The 20,393-nt window shown below is 51.3% G+C and overlaps 11 protein-coding genes across 11 annotated transcripts; 5 read left to right on the plus strand and 6 right to left on the minus strand.

The window, feature by feature from the left end:
• Positions 1 to 21: 21 nt before the first annotated feature.
• BX661DRAFT_198381 (uracil-DNA glycosylase-like protein) lies at positions 22 to 884 on the plus strand (the record flags this gene model as incomplete). The annotated part of the gene is made up of 2 exons (XM_051538223.1): positions 22 to 689; positions 713 to 884. The coding sequence occupies 2 exons, from the start codon at positions 22 to 24 to the stop codon at positions 882 to 884; spliced, it is 840 nt and encodes a 279-aa protein (XP_051391661.1).
• A 57-nt stretch (positions 885 to 941) lies between these two features.
• BX661DRAFT_210039 (translation elongation factor EF-1 alpha) lies at positions 942 to 2,714 on the minus strand (the record flags this gene model as incomplete). The annotated part of the gene is given in 5 exon segments (XM_051538711.1): positions 942 to 1,010; positions 1,063 to 1,386; positions 1,404 to 1,775; positions 1,793 to 2,026; positions 2,062 to 2,714. The coding sequence occupies 5 exon segments, from the start codon at positions 2,323 to 2,325 to the stop codon at positions 942 to 944; spliced, it is 1,263 nt and encodes a 420-aa protein (XP_051391662.1). The 5' UTR covers positions 2,326 to 2,714.
• A 716-nt stretch (positions 2,715 to 3,430) lies between these two features.
• BX661DRAFT_171028 (uncharacterized protein) lies at positions 3,431 to 3,739 on the plus strand (the record flags this gene model as incomplete). The annotated part of the gene is made up of 1 exon (XM_051533669.1): positions 3,431 to 3,739. The coding sequence occupies one exon, from the start codon at positions 3,431 to 3,433 to the stop codon at positions 3,737 to 3,739; it is 309 nt and encodes a 102-aa protein (XP_051391663.1).
• A 290-nt stretch (positions 3,740 to 4,029) lies between these two features.
• Positions 4,030 to 4,479, minus strand: BX661DRAFT_171029 (uncharacterized protein; the record flags this gene model as incomplete). The annotated part of the gene is made up of 1 exon (XM_051533670.1): positions 4,030 to 4,479. One exon carries the CDS (start codon positions 4,477 to 4,479, stop codon positions 4,030 to 4,032), a length of 450 nt encoding a protein of 149 aa, XP_051391664.1.
• Positions 4,480 to 4,859: 380 nt separating this feature from the next.
• On the minus strand, positions 4,860 to 5,629 carry BX661DRAFT_205400 (uncharacterized protein; the record flags this gene model as incomplete). Its single annotated transcript, XM_051538593.1, has 2 exons — positions 4,860 to 5,501; positions 5,620 to 5,629. 2 exons carry the CDS (start codon positions 5,627 to 5,629, stop codon positions 5,182 to 5,184), a joined length of 330 nt encoding a protein of 109 aa, XP_051391665.1. The 3' UTR covers positions 4,860 to 5,181.
• Positions 5,630 to 8,708: 3,079 nt separating this feature from the next.
• Positions 8,709 to 9,235, plus strand: BX661DRAFT_17499 (uncharacterized protein). The gene has a single exon (XM_051533964.1). It carries the CDS (start codon positions 8,861 to 8,863, stop codon positions 9,149 to 9,151), a length of 291 nt encoding a protein of 96 aa, XP_051391666.1. The 5' UTR covers positions 8,709 to 8,860; the 3' UTR covers positions 9,152 to 9,235.
• On the minus strand, positions 9,208 to 10,235 carry BX661DRAFT_182525 (uncharacterized protein). The gene is made up of 2 exons (XM_051535989.1): positions 9,840 to 10,235; positions 9,208 to 9,813 (listed from the first exon to the last, which is right to left on the minus strand). Exons 1-2 carry the CDS (start codon positions 10,126 to 10,128, stop codon positions 9,320 to 9,322), a joined length of 783 nt encoding a protein of 260 aa, XP_051391667.1. The 5' UTR covers positions 10,129 to 10,235; the 3' UTR covers positions 9,208 to 9,319.
• A 946-nt stretch (positions 10,236 to 11,181) lies between these two features.
• Positions 11,182 to 13,754, plus strand: BX661DRAFT_17776 (LMBR1-like membrane protein). The gene is made up of 4 exons (XM_051534718.1): positions 11,182 to 11,208; positions 11,381 to 11,749; positions 11,988 to 12,100; positions 12,329 to 13,754. The coding sequence occupies exons 2-4, from the start codon at positions 11,579 to 11,581 to the stop codon at positions 13,572 to 13,574; spliced, it is 1,530 nt and encodes a 509-aa protein (XP_051391668.1). The 5' UTR covers positions 11,182 to 11,208; positions 11,381 to 11,578; the 3' UTR covers positions 13,575 to 13,754.
• A 1,136-nt stretch (positions 13,755 to 14,890) lies between these two features.
• BX661DRAFT_143321 (putative 60S ribosomal protein L13) lies at positions 14,891 to 15,634 on the minus strand (the record flags this gene model as incomplete). The annotated part of the gene is made up of 2 exons (XM_051533001.1): positions 14,891 to 15,280; positions 15,401 to 15,634. 2 exons carry the CDS (start codon positions 15,632 to 15,634, stop codon positions 14,891 to 14,893), a joined length of 624 nt encoding a protein of 207 aa, XP_051391669.1.
• A 2,136-nt stretch (positions 15,635 to 17,770) lies between these two features.
• On the plus strand, positions 17,771 to 18,430 carry BX661DRAFT_171036 (ribosomal protein S5 domain 2-type protein; the record flags this gene model as incomplete). The annotated part of the gene is made up of 3 exons (XM_051533671.1): positions 17,771 to 17,800; positions 18,040 to 18,165; positions 18,209 to 18,430. The coding sequence occupies 3 exons, from the start codon at positions 17,771 to 17,773 to the stop codon at positions 18,428 to 18,430; spliced, it is 378 nt and encodes a 125-aa protein (XP_051391670.1).
• A 476-nt stretch (positions 18,431 to 18,906) lies between these two features.
• On the minus strand, positions 18,907 to 19,305 carry BX661DRAFT_193860 (ribosomal protein L32e; the record flags this gene model as incomplete). Its single annotated transcript, XM_051537821.1, has 1 exon — positions 18,907 to 19,305. One exon carries the CDS (start codon positions 19,303 to 19,305, stop codon positions 18,907 to 18,909), a length of 399 nt encoding a protein of 132 aa, XP_051391671.1.
• Positions 19,306 to 20,393: the final 1,088 nt, after the last annotated feature.

The raw sequence follows: 20,393 nt of genomic DNA on the forward strand, positions 1-20,393 counted from the left end.
TTTGTTAGCATTATCCAAAATATGGTCGCCACAAGAAGAACACGTCACCCCAAGGGCAGCTCGGGATCGCCTGAAGAAGCTGCTGCCGCCGACCCTAGTCTTGTCACTGGTCCCAGTTCCAGCAAAGATGCTCAAAGCGGCCCCATTTCCAGCAGGCCAAAGAGGCGCTCGCGCCCCAGTGTCGAAGAAATCACCGGGTTTGCGCCCATCCCGGAGGCTCTCCGGCCAAACCTGGACATTCTGTTTGTCGGCATCAACCCGGGAATTGTTAGTGGCCAAAAGCAGCTGCACTTTGGAAACCCGCAAAACTTCTTCTGGAAGGGACTGTTTCAGTCGGGGCTGATTCCAGAACAGATCCAGCCGGAGCAGGGCCATCTGCTGTTTGACAGATGGAACATGAGCATTGTAAACCTGGTCCAGCGCACAACGGCGTCGACCAGCGACCTTAGCCGCAAGGAGATGCGGGACGCCGTGCCCGAGCTCTGCCGCAAGATATCGGCGAATCCGCCGCGGATCGTGTGCTTTGTCGGCAAGGGCATCTACGAGGTGTATTCTGCGCAAACAAATTTTGCGCTGGGCCTTCAACAGCAGAGGCTTGCGTTTGCCGGCGGTTCGGCGGCCCAGCTAAGATCCGGCAGAACACTCTCTGTATCTGGCTCAGTCGCGCTTCCCAAATCGCCCATCTGTTCGTCATGCCCTCCACAAGTGGCAGGACCGCCGCGTACCAAAATTCTGAAAAGCTCATGTATTTCAAGCAGCTTAAGTACATCCGCGACTGCTGCTGCAACGGCAATGCAGCAGAGGAGCCCATCATCGACCATAGCGTGCTGGATGCCATTGGGCCGCGCACACGCTCGCAATACTTTCCTGCAGACACAAAATAAATAAATAAGTGAAAACCACAAATTGAATTGATAACCAAGAAAATGCTAGAAGAAAATTTACTTCTTGCCAACCTTAACGGCAGACTTGGTGGTCTTGCCACTAGCAGTGTCGTCCTTCTCGACGGCCTTGATGACACCACAGCAACGGTCTGACGCATATCACGGACAGCGAAGCGACCAAGGGGGGGAAGATGGTGAAAGCCTCAACGCACATGGGCTTGGAGGGGATCATCTTGACAATGGCGGCATCACCCGACTTGATGAACTTGGGCTCCTTCTCAGTGACCTTACCGGTACGGCGATCAATCTTCTCAACAAGCTCAGCAAACTTGCAGGCAATGTGAGCGGTGTGGCAATCCAGGACGGGAGCGTAACCGGCACCAATCTGACCAGGGTGGTTCATGACGATAACCTGGGCGGTGAAGTTCTTGGCACCCTTGGCGGGGTCGTTCTTGGAGTCCGAGCAGACGTTACCACGACGGATGTCCTTGACGGAGACGTTCTTGACGTTAAGCCAACGTTGTCACCGGGCTTGCCGCCCTCAGTGAGGACTTCGTGGTGCATCTCAACGGACTTGACCTCAGTAGTGACGTTAGCAGGGGCAAAGGTAACGACCATACCGGCCTTGATGATACCAGTCTCGACACGGCCAACGGGAACAGTACCAATACCACCGATCTTGTACACATCCTGGAGGGGAAGGCGCAGGGGCTTGTCCGAGGGACGGACTGGGGGCTCAATAGCATCAATGGCCTCAACAAGAGTCTTACCAGTGAGGACGCTGTCACCCTTGACGTTCTCCTTGGTCCACCCCTTGTACCAGGGCATGTTGGCCGAGGCCTCAAGCATGTTGTCACCCTCCCAGCCGGAGATGGGGACCATGGCAACCTTCTTGGGGTTGAACCGACCTTCTTGATGAAGTTGGCAACCTCCTTGGAGATCTCCTCGAAACGGGCCTGGTCGTACTTGACCGAGTCCATCTTGTTGACGGCAACAATGAGCTGCTTAACACCGAGGGTGTAGGCAAGCAGGGCGTGCTCGCGGGTCTGGCCATCCTTGGAGATACCAGCCTCAAACTCACCAACACCGCCAGCAATAATGAGGACGGCGCAATCAGCCTGGGAGGTACCGGTAATCATGTTCTTAATAAATCACGGTGGCCCGGGGCGTCAATGACGGTGACAACAAACTTGGGGGTCTCGAACTTCCAGAGAGCAATGTCAATGGTGATACCACGCTCGCGCTCAGCCTTCAGCTTGTCCAGAACCCACGCGTACTTGAAGGAACCCTTGCCGAGCTCGGCAGCCTCCTTCTCGAACTTCTCGATAGTACGCTTGTCAATACCACCGCACTTGTAGATAAGGTGACCAGTGGTGGTCGACTTGCCGGAATCGACGTGGCCAATAACGACGACGTTAACGTGGTTCTTCTCTTTACCCATTGTGATTAGCTATTGGTGGAAAATAAATCAGGGGAAAGTAAAAAGCAATATTAGTTGTAGTGCCAGTATAGGTAAAAAAATTATAACAGTCAGACTATAAAAATGTCTTCCGCGTGCAAAACCGACATCCATTCGAATCGCAAAATACCCAGTCGACAGCAATAAAACATCAATGGATTCAAAAAACCCGCATCCATAAAAACAATGCAAGCTTAATTTGCGTTGGATGCGTCCAAAAAGTATGAATCCATCCATCCGTCGAGATGCGAATCCATCGTCGTAATGGATGCCTGGATAATGTACTGGCTGACAATGTTGCGCGCGCGTGTGTGGATGTGAGAAATCGTGAAACTAACCTTTTTTCAATTATAGTTTGAAATATTCAGAAGGAGCGAATGCAAAGGAGGGACCGGAGTGCCTCGCGGCTTGAATGCCTCCCTTTATATGGTCCCAAAGTTGTGTTCCCACCTCAAGCGCTGGAGCATGCGGTTATTTTTTGAGCTGCCTGCAAAAAAAATATCCCAACGATCATTTTTGCTGCCCCAATTTGCATTCCAAATGGCTGAAATTCGATTGCTGATTGGCTGGCGAGAAAATTTTCTATAAAAATTTTGTATCGTATCCAACAACGGCTGCTGCATTCTGGTCGCATCAGCAATTTTTTAATGTAGAGTAGAGTGCGGGAGCTCGATTTGAAAAAGTGCATTTTCGCAACTCATTCTTCATGATTGGCTGCGGTTCCGCTCTATCCCCAACAATCGCACTTCGTTTTCAGCCTCTTTTTGCAGCTGGCTTCATTGCAATCTTTGGGCAGTAGAAACGTCTGGAATCGGCGCAGTAGAGGCAGTGGTTTTAACAGTGGTTTTGGCAGTGCCATGGCCATGGCCATGGTCAAACTAGCGTTGTTTTGCCCAGGCGTTTTCGGCCAACAGATGGCAGGCAAGTGGTCAAAACAACAAACGACAATCCCTTGGCGAGGCAGCATCAAGCGCATCATAACCAATATTGCTTGGCGCGCATTCTTCAGTGTGCTCGGCACACAACACACACCGACTAACCGAGCAACGCCCACTATACTGCTGCAGCATAGTTGCAAAGCGATAAAATGAGTGGAATGCTGCTGCTGCGGCTGTGTAAAGTTGCGAGCTGTAGTGCTGGCTTTGGCTTCACTTTGGCTTTTGCCATCGGTTTGCTGCCTGCTTGCCCAAAGCGGCCACAGCGAGAAATAAGCTTGGGAGTGCAATTGCTCCACGAGTTTGGCGCTGTCACTGCCTCCCCCTCACCCTTGAACATGCTTGCCATCACCATCATTGCTGGCAGCTGTGGTCAGGAGACTCATTTTTGGATCTGTCACCTGACAATGGGCAAGCAAGCAGTGCAGGCTACTCCTGTTATTTATTGGCCCACCAAATGAAAGTGACGACACTACTCCCCGCCAACGATCAACGCGTAAACCGACAAATGCCGGCCCTTGCTCAGCCTGTGATTAATTCGGAGGATTTATGTATTAAAAGAAACGCAGCAAACATGCTGAAAATATCTGGCATTAAAATTAATACAGCGTAAAGTGGCAAGAGCCTGCATTGCCACTGCGGTAATGAAAAATATGCAACTAGAAGACGATGCTTCCAGCAGACTGCGGCTGAGTGACGATGGAGCCAGACGGCCCCTGGATGACAGCGCCGCTGGTCGAGGCACCTTGGATTATGCCATGGCCCTGTCCAGTGGAAATAAACCCGCCGGCATTTCCAATTCCGCCGATAGTGCCGATGCTGCCAACACCAGGACCGATGCCACCGATGCCAGGGCTGTAGGCACCGCTTCCGGGGCCAAAACCAGGTGCAATGCCAGCGCCAAAACCAGGTGCAATGCTAGCACCGAAACCAGGTGCAATGCTAGCACGAAACCAGGTGCAATGCCAGCGCCGAAACCAGGTGCAATGCCAGCATTGTAGCCAGTACCATAGCCAGCGCCGACACCCGCTCCAACACCAGCGCCATAGCCGGCACCATAGCCGGCACCAGCCCATGGCGATCCAGAGCTGTAGTATACGCTTGATCCACCCGCTCCCCACTGAGCGCTAGCCAGCGGAGCAGACAGAATAATGGCTGCGACACAAGCCGAAGAAACTGTTGATGACACGAATGAGAACATAGTTGCAATGGTGAATGTGTTTATTAAATGTGTGTGCTGTGGGGAAACTTGGAGTAATTGTGAGATAATGTGGTAAATGTAAGACTTGATACTGAAATACAATAGTCTACCAGTCGATTCGGGTCAGCTATTTATACAATATATTTGTTTGCATAAACTATATGCTGAGGCGGCATTGCAAATGTACTTGTTTGCGCAGCAATGTAAGACAGGCGTGCTACTGCTGTAGTGAGCGCATTGTTCTTTGGGCGCAAGATAGTAATCGTTTCGGTTATTTTGTAACTGCATTTTGCCGCATATCTGTTAAACTCCAGTTGATCGCTTGTAATTACTGCAACATTTTTGGCGCACGATATGTCGTCGACTTGGGGATGCCGGGTGACCGACTTGCTTCAATTGATAGTTTATACACTGCATTGCGCTACTTTTATTATAAAAATACGAGTAAGTGCGGTAAAGCAATAAAAGGTCGTATCGAGCATATGGTGTAGCCTATGCTAAAAAAGTATATATATGACTTGAACATGCGCAATATAACGGCTATTCTTGTTAATACCCAGCCGCTGAGGTTGCAGTTGCAGCTGTTGTTGCCGTTGCCGTTGACATTGGCATGGTGCGCTACTACTTCAATTGACTCCCCAAAACACATACTGCTATTTACCCAAGTGACGCTGTTGTTGCTGTTGTTTTGGCGCCGTGATCCTACTGGCGAGCAGCTTTGTCCATGAGTTGCCTGCAGATCTCGTCGGAGCGCAGACCGGCGACGCTGAATGAGTCCACAGCAGCATCAGAAAACTTGATCTCAAGCTTGGGCAGGCACGGCTCCCGCGGGTAGCTGACCTCAATGGGCAAAGCAGGGTTAGCATACTGAATTCGCCGCAAATGCTCGCGCCAGAAATGCCGCGCTCCCGGGGCCCGCGTCCGCTGCGACAGGGTCAGAGTCACCGATTTGACCTTGGGCGACAGCTTCACTGCGCCAAGTCCCGTCTCGAGCTGTGCCAGAATGCGTTCAATCTTCATTGCTGTAAGTTGTGTTTATAAACAAAATGTTGCGCAAATGAACAAAAAGAAGCATTCGATTCAAAAAATTAATTTTGCGAATCTTGTTTATCGCACTCTTTTTTTGTCAAAAGAACTTACAACTATCCATGGAATCGGTATGAACTAATCGCATAAAGCCTGATCAGCGAGTGATTATAAAATAGCGCTGCTTGTGTGTGAGCTGGCCGCTTTTGACTGGTGGCGGTCCAGCAAATTCCAGGAATGAAATTGCCACGTTTCCCTCAATGCTTCTTTTGCTGCATTCCATACATGCGCTTTGTATGGTGTGGCCTCTTACTTTTTTGCACTACATTCTTTGTTGGCCTATATAAACTGGTTTTTAAAAGGTCCAAGCTTGGCCCCCTTTATTTTTATTCATTATTTACTACTCTCACGTTTACACTGGCAAGTAAATTGCAAGCTAATCGTCACATAAATAAAACATTCATTCGAAACAATATGGCCAGCCAAGCTAAAAGGCGAGGCGGCGGCCAACGCAAAACGGCGACCTGGCGCGCTGTGGTGCTTGTGATCCTTGGACTGCTGGCATGCATATCGCCGTGCGCAGATGCAGCGGTCCTTGGAATCGACTTTGGCACCGAGTGGTTTACAGTTGCTCTGGCTAATCCTGGACGCCCTTTGGACCTAGTCCTCAACCGCGACGCCAACCGGCAGACCCCGTCTGTGGTCACAGTCATTGGATTGGAGCGCACCTTTGGGTCCAACGCAGTCGCAATTGCCCCTCGCCTGCCCGGCAACACGTTCATGGCAGTGCGCAACTTGCTCGGCGTGCAGTACGACTCTGAGGTTGCGGCTGCGTACCGCCAACGGTTTCCCAATAAGATGATCAAAGACCCTGCCACCGGAGCCGTTGCGTTTGAGTACGGCACGGCGACCAATGAGACGCTGACAGTCCAGGAGATTGTGGCCATGCAGCTGCGCTATGCCCAGCAGCTGGTCAAGGAGAACGAGGGGCTTCTTGTGAAGGACGCTGTTTTTACTGTCCCCTCATTCTTTGACCGGACGCAGCGCCAGGCTATGCTTGACGCGGCCACTCTGGCTGGATTCCGCACGATGGCCCTGGTCAACGATGGCAGCGCTGTTGCGCTCAACTATGCAATGAGCGGTACGTTCAGCAAGCCTGAGACGCACCTGTTCTACGACATGGGTGCTGGAAAGACCGTCGCCACGGTTGCAAGCATATCTGCGCGCTCGCCCAGCAACACCCAAAGTCAAAGAAGGCCACGGTCATCAATGTGCACGCGTTTGCTTCGGACAAGACGCTTGGTGGCCAGGAGGTCGATTTCATTATGCGCGACCTGCTTGTCGACAAGTTTGCTGCGAGCAGCTCCGAGTCGGCTAGCGAGCTGCGCGGCAACGCCCGGGCCATGAACCGGCTACTGAAGGAGGCCAAGCGTGTAAAGACTATTCTCAGCGTCAACACCGAGGCTGTGGTATCGGTCGAAGGGCTGCACAACGGAATTGACTTCCGCACCGCAGTTTCTCGCGTTGATCTGGAGAAGGCGACTGCACACTTGCTCTCTCGCGTGCGCGCCCCAATTGACAATGCGCTCAGGGCTGCAAACATGACTATCGGCGACATCGACTCGATCCTGCTTGTTGGCGGTGGAACGCGCGCTCCGTTTGTGCACAAGGAGATTGCACTTGCATTTGGCGCCGAGAAGATTTCGCGCAACATCAATGCTGAGGAGGCATGCGTGATGGGCGCTGTGTTCAAGGGCGCTACACTCAGCAGCCACTTCCGCGTGCGCGATATGCGTTTGCGCGATGCCATGGAGCATGCCGTTCGCGCGACTTACTCGACAGAGGCAAAATCGCTGCTCGGCAGCCCTAAGCAGGAGACGGTCTACCTGATACCCGAGTTTGGCGCGGTTGGCGCTCGCCGTATGATTCGCGACTTCCGCAGCTCTGACCTTGCCATTAAGTTTGAGGCCAAGACGTCGGGCACCAGTGAGCAGTGGCATGAGTTGGCTTTGGCCAATGTTGGCGGCGTCTCCGGTGCATCTGCCAAGCTCAAGTCCAAAAATATTGTCAGCGACAAGCCCGAGGTCAAGGTTGTCACCAGACAAACGAGCTTGGATTCTTTGAGGTTGTCAAGGCCGAGGCATCGTTCAACGTCACCAATCCGGATATTCCCAGTACATTGAGGACCTTGCCGCCTGGGAGAAGGAGTCTGCCGCCGCTGAGGCTGAGGCTGAGGCTAAGGCTGAGAGCGAGACTGAATCTGAAACCCAAACCCAGACCAATGGCGAGGGTGCAAAGCAAAAGTCCAAGTCCAAGAGCCTCCGCTCGCGGCCCACACCTCACCCCGAGATTATTACCGAAGTGGTACAGCTCGATATCAACGTCGAGTACCAGGACTTGGCGAAGTTGGGTGACGAGGCCATGAGAAAGTCGCGCAGTCTGCTCAAGCGCATGGATGATGATGACAAGGCGCGTTTTGCACACCACGATGCCATCAACCAGCTCGAGACCCTGATCTACCACTTGCGCGATATTGTTGAGGACGAGGATGTTGTCACAGTGATCACCAATGACGAGCGCGAGGCTCTCTCTGAGGCTGTAAGCCAGGCAGCCGAATGGCTTGAATCCAGTGCTGAGAGCTCGGGCGTTGGGCTGATAGACTCAAAGGTCAAAGCGCTGAAGGAAATCGAGAAGCCAATTGTACACCGCAGAACGCAGGCAGCTAAGCGTCCCGACCACATCAGCTCGCTGCGTGCTATTGTCGCGCAGGCCGAGGGGCTCGTTGCCATTTACCGCAGGGAGTACACCGCCGATGAGATTGCGCCCGCAGCAGATGTGCTCCGGGAGCTTGAGGACACGCTGGACAGCACGACCTCGTGGCTTGACGAGATGACATCAAAGCAGGACGCATTGGCAGCCCACGTAGACCCTGTGCTGACTACGGCCGATATGGACAGCAAGGCCGTTGCAATTGAACTTAGTCTGGCCAAAGTGGTAGCAAAGAAATCAGAAAGGCAAAGGCACAGTCTACCACCGCCGCTGCAGACATGAATTCTGACAATGACGAGGGTGCGAGCGAGATCTTGGAGGACGACAGCGATTATATTGACGAGGATTCCGAGCACGCCGCCGCCAATAACAATGGCCACGACGAGCTTTGAGAAACACTGTTTTAGTTTTCAATTATATTTGTTTTCATACCATTTAATAACCAGACCGAGCCACCATTTATCCCCTCCGTTTCTCCGCCCCCTCCTCTCTGCCTGATCATGCACGCAAGTCGACGTCTATTAACGCTGTCTACTCTTTTGGGTGGCCAAATCCTAGTTGCAAGCGTTTCTACCCTCTGTTATTGATGGCATGGCACAAGCTGCAACTGAAGTGGCTCCTCCTTTGGATATTGCAGCCCACCCACCTAAAGAAACATTGCCTGAAATCAGATGGGCTTTTGGAACAGAGATATTGCGACAAGTCTAAACATGCACATCATCATCAACTGTTTCAGCGAGAGATTGGGGGATTCCTGCTTGGTTCACTCGATCAATGTCAAAGGATGATTGGGACAAATATGCGCAGAATTTGGCCTGTGTCTATTGTCCACCATCAGATGACCAAAGGCCCAAACGGTTCAGAATTGAGGATATAGCTCAGTAGCCGATTCATTTTTCCCACATATTTTCCTCCATATTATGGCTGTGGTAACGCCTCACTTATCCTCAATAGGTTTAAATCCATTCTCGACAAGTTGTCTGAGTAATCAGCGAGGGGGTGATGATGACTTGTATATTCTTTAAATTGATTTTCATTTTTACATTTAGTAATTCTTGCGTTTGTGCCTAGCTCTCCAGGCTAAATAGTCCTGGTCGGGGGTTAGAAGCGTAATGTCAGCCTGTATGCCCGCAGCACCGGTATGCTGTGTTGGCTGCACGCACAGTTTCCATTGATCAGACGCAGACTTTGACAGAGGCAGTGTCGTGCTGGCCTCACTGCATGACGAGAGTCCGATGGGCAGCACGGAGCTTACGCCGTCCTCGAGGTCGGCAACTTCAGGAGCGTGCAGGGGTACGTGCGAATGACTGCTAGTGCCGTGGGCCGCCAGGTGCCTGTGATGTGCCAACGATGCTGCGCTGGGCGGGTGCATAATAGAGCGCGGCATTCCTGGCTTGGAGCTGACTCTGACGTCGAGCTCAACCACCGACCATGCGCCGTTCCTGTCGTCCCAGTCTCGGGGTGGATCGGTGGTGTTGAAGTGCAGGCGGATTATGTGGGAGAATGCACAGTACGCCATGAACCAGGCCACCTGAATGGCTGAGAATACCGACGTTGACGACCACACAGAGACGAGAATATCAGCTTTGGGTATGAGGTGATTGCCATGATCCCCAGCTTGATGTCGACGTTGGCCGTTGCCAGCGAGAGCATGATGACCGACACAAGGCAGAGCACTGTGGACAGCAGAGTCACGCGCAGGAGGAACATGGCGTCGTTCAGTGTCTCGTAATGTACGCGGGTCGCCAGCACACCGCCATCGGGTATCAGCAGAGTGGCACGCGGCTGTGGTAAAGAATCAACAACTGTGGTGCGCCACGTGTCTGTGTGTCTGGCGAGAGCAGCTTGTGGCATTTACAAAAGCGGTGGTGATGTTAAACAGGATATGAAAAGTCGGCCGTATCTGATTGCGCTATATATTGAGCAGACTATTTTTGATGCAATGTTTTGTTCGGGTCCAATTCCTTCTGTTAGCCTTCTATCGTGCTGCTTTTTCAATACTAAACTCGAGCTAAATACAAAAATATGAATATGAATGCGCCAGGCGGAAAAGAAGCGTGAAAATAGTGTACAACCACTGACCGTGTAGAGTGGCATTATCCTACATTTACATTCAGTCGCGCGACTACTGCGCCATCCCGGCCTGCCAGACTAAAACACTAGGAAAAGAAGCAACGCCGAATACCAACAATGCAGTAATACTAGGACTGGGATTAAAGCTGAACGCGACAATGCGAATATGAAGTCTGGGCTCTGGGTTCTGGCTACGCGCTTGGCTCTGGGTTACCGAACCGGCTCGTTCTTTCTCTATGCATCCGTTGCTCACTTTGGCACTGGCCAAACCCGCACGTACATCGTCGACATTGCATATGATCACGTGCTTTTAACAGCAGGGCTGCTTGCGCATGCGTGACAAAAAATACGGGAGAATACGGGAGAATACGTTCGCCTTGAAATTTGTGTAATGAGGGCTCAAATATAACATATTTCGAGTATAAATAAGACGCCTTATAAGCAAGCAACTATAGTTTGATGCGCTGGACAAAAAACGACCACACTTCGTCAAAGAAAATGTGAGCTATGGATCTATTTTCTGGCGAAGGCCTGCTTTGTGTTAACAACTCCGACTGTTATGGCCGGCCATGATATGTGGATAAAGCAATCCGTGCGCTGCCTGTGGAGATGAGTAGCCACAGCAGAGGGCGCCTCCTTGGCTTTGCACCTGGCTGTTTGCTGCTGCTGCTGCTGCTGCTGCTTTGTTAGAAGGAAAACATGATGCGGTTTGATTCTGCTGTGAATAAACTATCTGGTTTAGCTGTGCGCCGGTTTAGCTTTTCTGTGAGATATATGCTTATGAATGTTTCACGTTTATGCTACCTTTTTCCCACCTTTGGAAAAAGGTATTAGCGCACTACCTTTCAACGAAATGTAAATGTAAGCGCGTAAACGCAATCTCGAAGGTTACCCCCAGGTCAGGGCAGGGGTTTGTTACAATGTATTGTTGACGTTTGCACTCTTATATTTTTGTATTTTCTTGATTCTTGCATCCATTTATATTTATATTTATTTGCTCATTTTGTATTTTGACCTCGCGACACCACCACAGTCCCGCTCAAACAACACACATTCACTCCCTGCTGGGTAGTACGCACATACGCAGGCGTCTTGCACACTCTCAGCCAACTAGCCCCAACTCACCCACACTAGCGCCTTTGTCTTGGCTTGGCCACACTTGACATCGCACGATTCACAATTCACATCCCAGCTCCCAGCTCACCAGGTCGCGCGAAATTCAAACCCCGAAATGCTGTGGCCATTATTGCTCTGCGGGTCAGTCAGCCTACTCGCAATTCTTCGCCTACTACACACATACGGAGACCGCAAGCGGTGTGCCTGGTACGTCCAGCTGGCCGCGGTTACCAGTTGGTACCTGCCATTCACAATCGTATTCATTCTGCCATTTGATTTCAGCTCGGTAAGAATTCAGCCACGGCAGCACCAAAATGGCAGCTTCCACCTTCCCCCACAAATAGGCCAGATTATCGCGACCACGCCATGTGCGACCTGCCCTTTGCGTGCTTTCTGGCATGGCCGCCGCTAATTGCGCGGGTATAGTGCGCACTGTCATTTTCGTATGCATGAATAATCAAGGGCGCCGCTACTAACGCACGCTTTTTGCACTCTGCCCTGCGGTACCTTTTTGCTTTTTATAGACGCTCTACCGGAAATGTGAGCAGAACTGCGACGAACCCATGGGGTACATCAGCAGCGAATTCACTCGACAGCTTTGGCTAGTCCTATACTGGTTCATGTACACATTGACATGGTAAGACTCGCACAGACACTCGGCCAAAGCGCCCAGAGCTGCCCTCAGGCATATCAGCATTTCTTGACTGCCATTAAAATAATATGTGTATGCATGCGCTAATTTATGCACCGACTTCTGCTTCTGTTTGCTTCTGCATCTGCCCTTGGCACTGTCTGATCTCTCCACTGCGCTGGACCCGTCTGCTGACCTGTGCTTCAAATTATGGCTACCCATGACGTAACGTAGGCTCGTGTTGCCAATAATGATGTCATACGTGGACTCGGGCGCCTTTACATTCAGGGACCGCCTGCGTGAATCAGCGTGGAGCAACCTCCAGTTCTATGCCATCAGCGGTACTGTTGGCCTGGTGCTAGTCGGATATATCACGCTCACCCACCGCTTCGCTGGCGCCGATCTGGTGGCCTTTTTCATGGCGCTGGCCAACTTCTGGGGGCTGTTTCTGGTCATCACATTCATGGGCTTCGGCCTGGTCTCGATCCCGCGCAAGCTATGGCGTCGGGGCGATCTGGCTTTAGAACTGTCCAAAATTGAGACCCGCGCCATGTCCTACAAGGACAAGGCGTACGACTCGGCACTGGAGCTGGCCGACATTGTGCGCGAAGCGCATCTCGTGTCATCCCGCGTCAGCCGCAACGACGACCTGCGCTACTGCGTTGACCGGGTCTTGAAGTACTGCCCCCAGCCGGACTCCAATGCCGCGGGCATTGCCAGCAGCAGCAGCAACAGCAACTACGGCAGCAGCAGGCCCGTAGCTCACAACGACACATTGGCCTCGCGCATCCCGGCAGAGGTCACTGAGTCGTATCTGGCAGCGCTGCACAACCGCGTCAAAAAAGCCGTTCTGAAGGAGGAGCGCGACCGCTGGCGGTGGAGCCGGGCCGCCCGTCGTGCCTTTTTTTTGCAAGACGCCATCGAGTCGCGCATAAACCCACGCCGGCAGCTTGACTCCAGTCTCCGACCTTGGAGTCAGTGGGGCATCGCCAAGCGCTCGGCCGCATGGTGGTGGTATATTGCCCTGCGACCCGTTACGTACCGCGCCCTGACCGCTGTTGCCACGGTTCTGAGCATCATCATCCTCTGGTCCGAGCTGACATTCAATCTGGACTCGTCGCAGTTCTCAATGGTGAGTTATCTCTTGCGCTCCATGGGCCTATCTTACTTTGCCATTGAGGTCATTAGCATCGTGATCATTGCGTACATGAGCCTGTGTGCATACAGCTCGGTGATGAAGCTGCGCATATTCAACATATACTCGCTCGAGTCCCACCACCACACCAACGAGCGCAGCCTGCTGTTCTGCGGTGCTTACCTGTGCCGCCTCATGTTTCCTCTTTGCTACAACTTCCTTAACATGGCTGGCAGTGGCAGCCTTAGCGGCGACGATGAGGTGACTGAGTTTTCAAAGTTCATGGATCAGATCGACCTGGTCCCGTACTGGGTGAGCAGTCGAACCGCGCAATCCCTGTTCTGATTATGATCCCCGCTACCCTGGCATTTTTCAACGTGCATGGCCGCGTCATGGAGTACTTTAGCATCAACAGGGCGACGCCCAGCGCGCGCTCTGATAGCGACACAGAGCTTGGCCCGCTTTGTCTGCCGCACGAGGAGGGCCGCAGTCTGCTGCTCGATGCGCGAAAGGCCGCTGAGCGTCAGCAAGGCGTCACGGCTGCCAGCAACGACCGCCGGTACTCGCCATCGAGCTCGACGCACTCGAACTCAACAAACTTCCGTGCGTACATTTCATCCGTGGGCGCTGCCAGCGAGCCACCATCGGTATCTGGCCGCGGTCCGCGCGAGTGGCACCTCGGACGCCCGCCATTAGAACACATGCATGACGATGCCAGCACTGTGCCATTCGACGCACCGTATAACGCGACCAACCTCGGCGTCTTTGGCGAGCCGGCTGCGCATGGCGCGGGTCTTTCTAGATACATTGCCAACGGTGGTAGTGCAATTGGCGATGATGCCGACACCGAGGCCAATAGCGACAGTAGCAACTCGAGCAACAACAACTCCAACAACGCTCGTCACCAGCATGCTGCCGCCACACACAGTCCACATAACAACGCCACAAACGGTGCACCCACCGGGATGGCCGCACGCTTCGGGCGCTGGCTGCCCGCGCGGCCCAGCACACAGTCGACCAAGGTACCTGTTGGCCGGCTCAACAATGCCACGCGGCTGCGTCCATCTTCGCGCAAGTCGAGTCACTACAACTATGCCAGTGATGACGGTGTGCACCTAGGCTACGCGGCAGTCCCCCGAACACCCTCCTCGGCGCAGGTGCCTGCGGGGACGTTCAGTCGAGCGACCACAGAGCGTTATTTGTACGCGTCGACATTTGGACGCGGGGGCGCAGCCAAGCAGCAACAAGCGTTGCTGCTACAGTCTCCGTCTAGTCCAAGCCAGTCACCCAATCCATGGGTCGACGCTGCTGACACCAGATCACAGGCGCGACGGCACGCTTTGTCAGACAGTTCGTTGCGAGCGGCACGCGACACCAGCAGTCAAACTGGACACAAGGGCTAGAGGATCACACATCTGTACCCACAGCACCAACGTTTATAGCAACAATAAGAATGTTGACAAAACATTTACATTTACATATATATACACATTAATATTATTCATTTGCAGTCGGTTTCCATTAAAATGTCGTTGGCAACGCACACAAGCTTGTTGTAATGCGCAGCACTAAAAATTTCCATATCAGCATATAAACTGGCATTGTTGCAAACTAAATGATACTTGTTTACAATTAAAAGCACTTCACAAAAGATGCTGAGTTTACTTCTTGGTGGCGCTGTTCTCCTTCTTCTCATTGAAGTAGGCGATGCTCTTGTTGGTGCGGCCAATGGCCTTGTGGGTACCACGGACACGGCGGAGGGTAATGAAAGCATCGACCTTCTTCTCCTCAGCAGTAACGGCACGGGGAGCCTCAGCGACGTAGTTGTCAACAATGGGAACAACCTGGCCAGAGACCTGAGCAGCAGCCTTGTAAGCGGCGACATCCTCAGCAGTGCGGTTCTTGGCGTTGCGGGGGAGGACAATCAGCTTAGCCTTGTACTCCTTAAGACGCTGGACGTTACGGGCCAGAGACTCCTCGCTGCGGTTGCGGCGACGGTAGTCAACGGCGATACCGATGGTGCGGGCGCTCTTGGCGGGAACACCAGCAGCCTATTAAAGGAATAACAACAGTTTCACCGGGCGTGTTAGCAAACATGATCAAGAGTGAATTCTGTAGTTGTACAAGCAAACTTTCCATGGTAAACATGTTGCAATAAGCATGATTCTTACCTTCAGCTCCTCAAGAGTGAAACCACGGCCAATGCGGAGCTTGTGGTTGTACTTGACGGTAGGGCAGCGGACGACGGGGCGCAGAGCCTCGACGGGGCGGGGGGCAACCTTGGCAGCCTTGGCAACGCGAGCACGACGGCGGCTGAGCTTGCGGCCGGGCTGGTCGAACCAGGTGCGGACACGGAGATCCCACTCCTTACGGAAGTGAACGTTCGGCAGCTGCTTGTTCTGCATTCTATAGATACAATCAGACAAATTGCCAGTGTGGTGTATAGTTAGTTATCTGAATACTGACGCCAAAGTAATCGCATCAAGGATTAAGATACAGCTCTCTTAAGTTTGCGCTGTGGCAAATGATTGAGACCAACAGTATTGCAATTGTAATAAACTGGTTGAATAATTCGCGCAGTTGTCACGGAGAAAGCAACCAGCTTAGCTCCTACTACTCTATGCCAGTAGTCAATAAAGTGAAGCCGCAATCGCAATAGCACACACATAATCCACCGACCAGCCAACCGCGATTCAAAAACAGCAGCCTCAAAACCAAAGCTTCTGTACAAGCATTGCACTCGGTCTGAAAGCCCTGTAAGCAAACTGCGCTGTGCGTTGATCAAAAACCAAGCTGTTCGTAAAATGCAATGCGATTCGTTTGCGCGATCCTCACAAATATATACTGCCTCCCATGCTCTTGTCCGCCCTTGCAAAGGTTTTTTACAAGCAAAAAACAGGCAATGGCAACAGCAGCTCTCGTTCGCCAAATTGTAAAACATAAGCTGCAAAGCGAGCTCCAAAATGCAAAATGCCAGGGTTGAATTGACCATTTCAAAATTCGGATTTCACAATGCCCTCAAATGTCAATAATTCAACTACAAGTGCCTCCTAGGTCGTGACTTTAATGGATTCATATCCACTTGGTCTGCTGCTGCCGCGTGGATGGATACATCAATATAGGGCTGCTGTCAGGGAATCCGGCGTTTGTGTGTGGGTATGTGTGCAAATCACTAGCTGCTATCTCTGCAACGGTATGGTGTCGTCAATTGTCTGCGTTGTTGTCTCGATGGATTCGTACTTTTATCTAGCCTTGTTATATAAAAAAGCGCTGTAGAAAGAGAAAGAATCAGGCCTCAGCTTGACGGCTCAAAAGCTCTCATTAACACCTCTATGCCTATTCATCAGCGCGCCCAACCAAGCAGCTTGCCACCTTGCAACATTTAAAGTTTGGGGCTGTTGGATTAGTTACAGGCTCTGCACAGCGCCTGAAGGTCAAGAAGCTATGTCCAATTTTGGCTGGCCTGAAGCATTCAATCGACTCGATCTAGTTGAAGTAATCGAGCCGATGCAATTAATATTTATTACTTTTAGTGAGATGTGCGTGTGTGGACTTGCACAAATTCGCATTTTCGAACGCGCCCTGCCTCGCTCAAGCGGCCTCTGCTAGTTAATGGGGGATAGTGTCTGCCCTACAATTAAGCGCTTGGCATGTGAGCCAGTGCTTGTGCGCCACTCCGCGCTCCAACCACAGCCCGGCTTGGCTGGGCCAGCTTGAGCACGCTCAATATGCTGTCCTGAGGGGCATCAATTACTGGGTGTTCTTTCTCTTTCTACAGCGCTTTTTTTAAACTTCAACGCTATTTAAAAGTATGCATCCATCAGATACAGAGATACACATAACGCTCAGCATATGCGCATAACACACGAACTGTGATTTGGATTCGGGCACCACATCGACACATACAACGCGTATCCATTGTTTTACACAGCAGCCATACCTAGCATCCATAAAAAATTGCGGCGAAACATTGAGCATGGGCAGCACTGGCCAGTGGAATTTGCGATTGAATTCAAATTTGAAAAATTGAATGAGCTTAACAGCATGCAATTCGCAAGCGCCATTCCCTGCTTTTGCATGTTTTTGCTGGTTGTAGCAATACATAAGCCAGTTTATTTGCGCTGCTGCGATCTGCACTGTTGGCAGGCTACAGCCGGCTTTGTTTGCTTGTTAGAGCCAAATGCCAACACATGAGGCCCACTTGCTCTACGCGCGCTTGTAGAGTGTGGAGGCCGGTGGTAAACCCCATGGGTTGGTTTGTGTTTTGCTGCGTGACTTTGTGTTAACACAGCATACGTTGGTACCTGGGAGCTCTGGACTTGCGCGTGGAAACTAGGCGCGCATGTTGTGGTGTGTTGGGAGCACATGTCATTGCTGAGCGTTTATATGCCAATATTCATTGCGAGTTTGCAAGAAAGCAGACTTGAATGCATTGTTTTTTGGTTTTAACTTGACACAATTCGCGCAATTGGGGCTGCATTTGGCTAACAACACCTACTTGTTTTGCTTTTGCGCTGATCATTTTTTGACTGTAGAAAAACATGGAGGCCGTCCAGACTTATGGTCGCAAGGTACGTTTATGTCGAGCTATATAGCAATATTTATATGGTTGCATTTGGAGATAGATATGTTTTGCACGCAACATACGCCAGACCAGTTTTGGCAATGTAGCTGTACTACTCTACACTGTAGTTGCATGCAAAATGTGAACCACCGATTTAAGCTTGAAGTTACTGTCCACGTTACATAATGTTTTCCACTTTTACTAACCAACTCCTGCATATATTAATTGCCACTGAACCATCTGTAGAAGAACGCCACAGCCGTCGCTTACGTCAAGCACGGTAAGGGCATGATCCGCATCAACGGTCACCCTCTTGAGCTCCTCGAGCCCGAGATCTCCGGTTCAAGGTCTACGAGGCCATTCTCATCGTTGGTGAGGACAAGTTGCCGGTCTTGACATCCGCGTCCGCGTCAAGGGTGGAGGCCAGACCTCCCAGGTCTACGCCATCCGTCAGGCTATTGCCAAGGGTATCGTCGCCTTCTACCAGAAGTTTGTCGATGAGGCTTCCAAGAAGGAGATCAAGGACATCCTTGTTGCCTTTGACCGCTCCCTCCTTGTTGCCGATCCCCGTCGTTGCGAGCCCAAGAAGTTCGGTGGACCCGGTGCCCGTGCCCGCTTCCAGAAGTCGTACCGTTAATGCAACAGCTTTCTGTCATTATCAACTCTTTTTGTGTCATTTTTTCCTTTATGGTGTGTTGCCAATAAATGTTTGGAATTGCACTTTTAAACGTTGCAGGCTCTGTTCATTTGCGCAGCCCTGTTTGAATTATGTGACATGTGTTCGTTGTCTATTATTTTTCATTAATACGATGCCAATTTTATCGAACTGGCCATTCACACACAAATACGCGCAGATCCGGACCGTTACGATTAGATCGGCGGACAGAACTAATAGACGACGGCAGTGCATGTCAACTTCACTGCTTCTGGTCGAGCCAGACAACTCTGCTTACCAGAGTTTGCTATCGATATCGCAGGGGGGTTGCCCTGAAACCGGAGGACAGCATTCTGGTTGAGCTTGTTTTGTTCACATATTCATGCTTCTAAACAAGGCGATGGCAAAGTGCTGCATTCTTATTTATAGCACAGAACAAATAAAAAATGTGAGTCAATTTAGTTCTCAACCGAGCGGACGCGGGCATCAGCGTTGACAACCTTGATGTTAAGCTGCTTGGCACGCTCAATAAGGACAACACGCTTCTTGGCACCAACGGTGCTGGAAATCTCGGCGGCGTAGGTGCGGTTAAGCATCATGAGGCTCTCCAGATCCTTGCTGTTCTTGACGGTGAACTTACGGAAACCGTCGGGCAAGAGGAAACGGGTCTTCCGGTTCGAGCCGTAACCGATCTTGGGATGAGGGCGGGTACCCTTGAAGCGACGACGGGTGCGGGAATCAATACCCACGGGGCGACGCCACGACTCGCCGACACGCATGAAGCGGTCCGACTGGACGCGGACGAAGGACTTGGTGCGCTTCTTCACAATGTTAACCTTACCAATAGGGCGGACCATCTATAATGCAAAAAAATATAGGTAAAGCAGATACGGGAATAAAGTTAGTTGTGTTGTTTTGGGTGTCTAACAGTCATTGTGCGTAGCTAACTGCGCACATTGTGCAGTCCGTTTTCTGGCTCCTCGCAAGCAAAGTTGCCGCCGCCAATTCAAAGTTTAACAACCTCGAATCAGGAAAACAAAAAGGGATTGTCCCTGAATTCGCACTCGTGCAACTAGGTTGAATTGTCGCAAAGCAGGTGCAGTCTAGCACTGCGCCCACCCCTATTCCTCTGCGCACTGCTTCATATGGCTGCCCGTTGCAATATATAATCCCGTACGCTGACTGATGCCGTCCTCACAGAATCGTTCAGTCATGCTGTGTGCAAGCAAACAAAAACAGTGGTGTAATGCGCCAGCCTTTCGGCATTAGCAAGGTTTGCCAAAGGCAAAAATACACGAGTTGTTCCTGACGTAGCCACAGCCACAACTGTTGTACCAAGAGCACAGAATCCGTGGCAATACTCGGCACTATAGCTGAAAGCCGTGTCAACAAAGACTGCAGCCATGCCAAATATGTCAAATTCAGACATTCAATTGGAAATTTCGTAATTTCGAATTTGGACACAGCCCTCCTTCAAACTGTCTGCCAATAAACCAGAGTCAACGGAATTTGTGTCTGATTCTACGAGTGAGCCTGGCAGCCGGCTAACGTGCCCCCGTGTATCTGTTTGTAATGGATGCATCCATTTGGCATGATCGGGTCCGCGCGAATGCTCTGCCTGTTGCTGCTATTGTGCGTGAGCCCTCTCTCTGTTAAAATTCGGCAATGGATTCGCTGATGCTCACCTTTTACAATTTGAGATATGTGTCAGCTAACTGAAAAAGTCGAAAAGAGAAATTACTACTAAGCCTACGCTGTTGCTGTGTGCCATCTCACTTGGTGCCAAAGGGCCACGCCCGTATTGGATTAGCCTATGACGCCAGCCCAAAAATTCAAATTTGCACTTTGTATTTTGTATTTTCAGCACTCTATAAATCGGCAACGAGCGTAAAATGCGCGCTTAATCATTTTGTGCAGGCCAAGCGCTTATAATTGCGCCTTGATT

This window comes from Kickxella alabastrina (genome assembly GCF_025024165.1).
Source record: "Kickxella alabastrina strain RSA 675 chromosome Unknown BX661scaffold_11, whole genome shotgun sequence".
Taxonomy (NCBI): domain Eukaryota; kingdom Fungi; phylum Kickxellomycota; class Kickxellomycetes; order Kickxellales; family Kickxellaceae; genus Kickxella; species Kickxella alabastrina.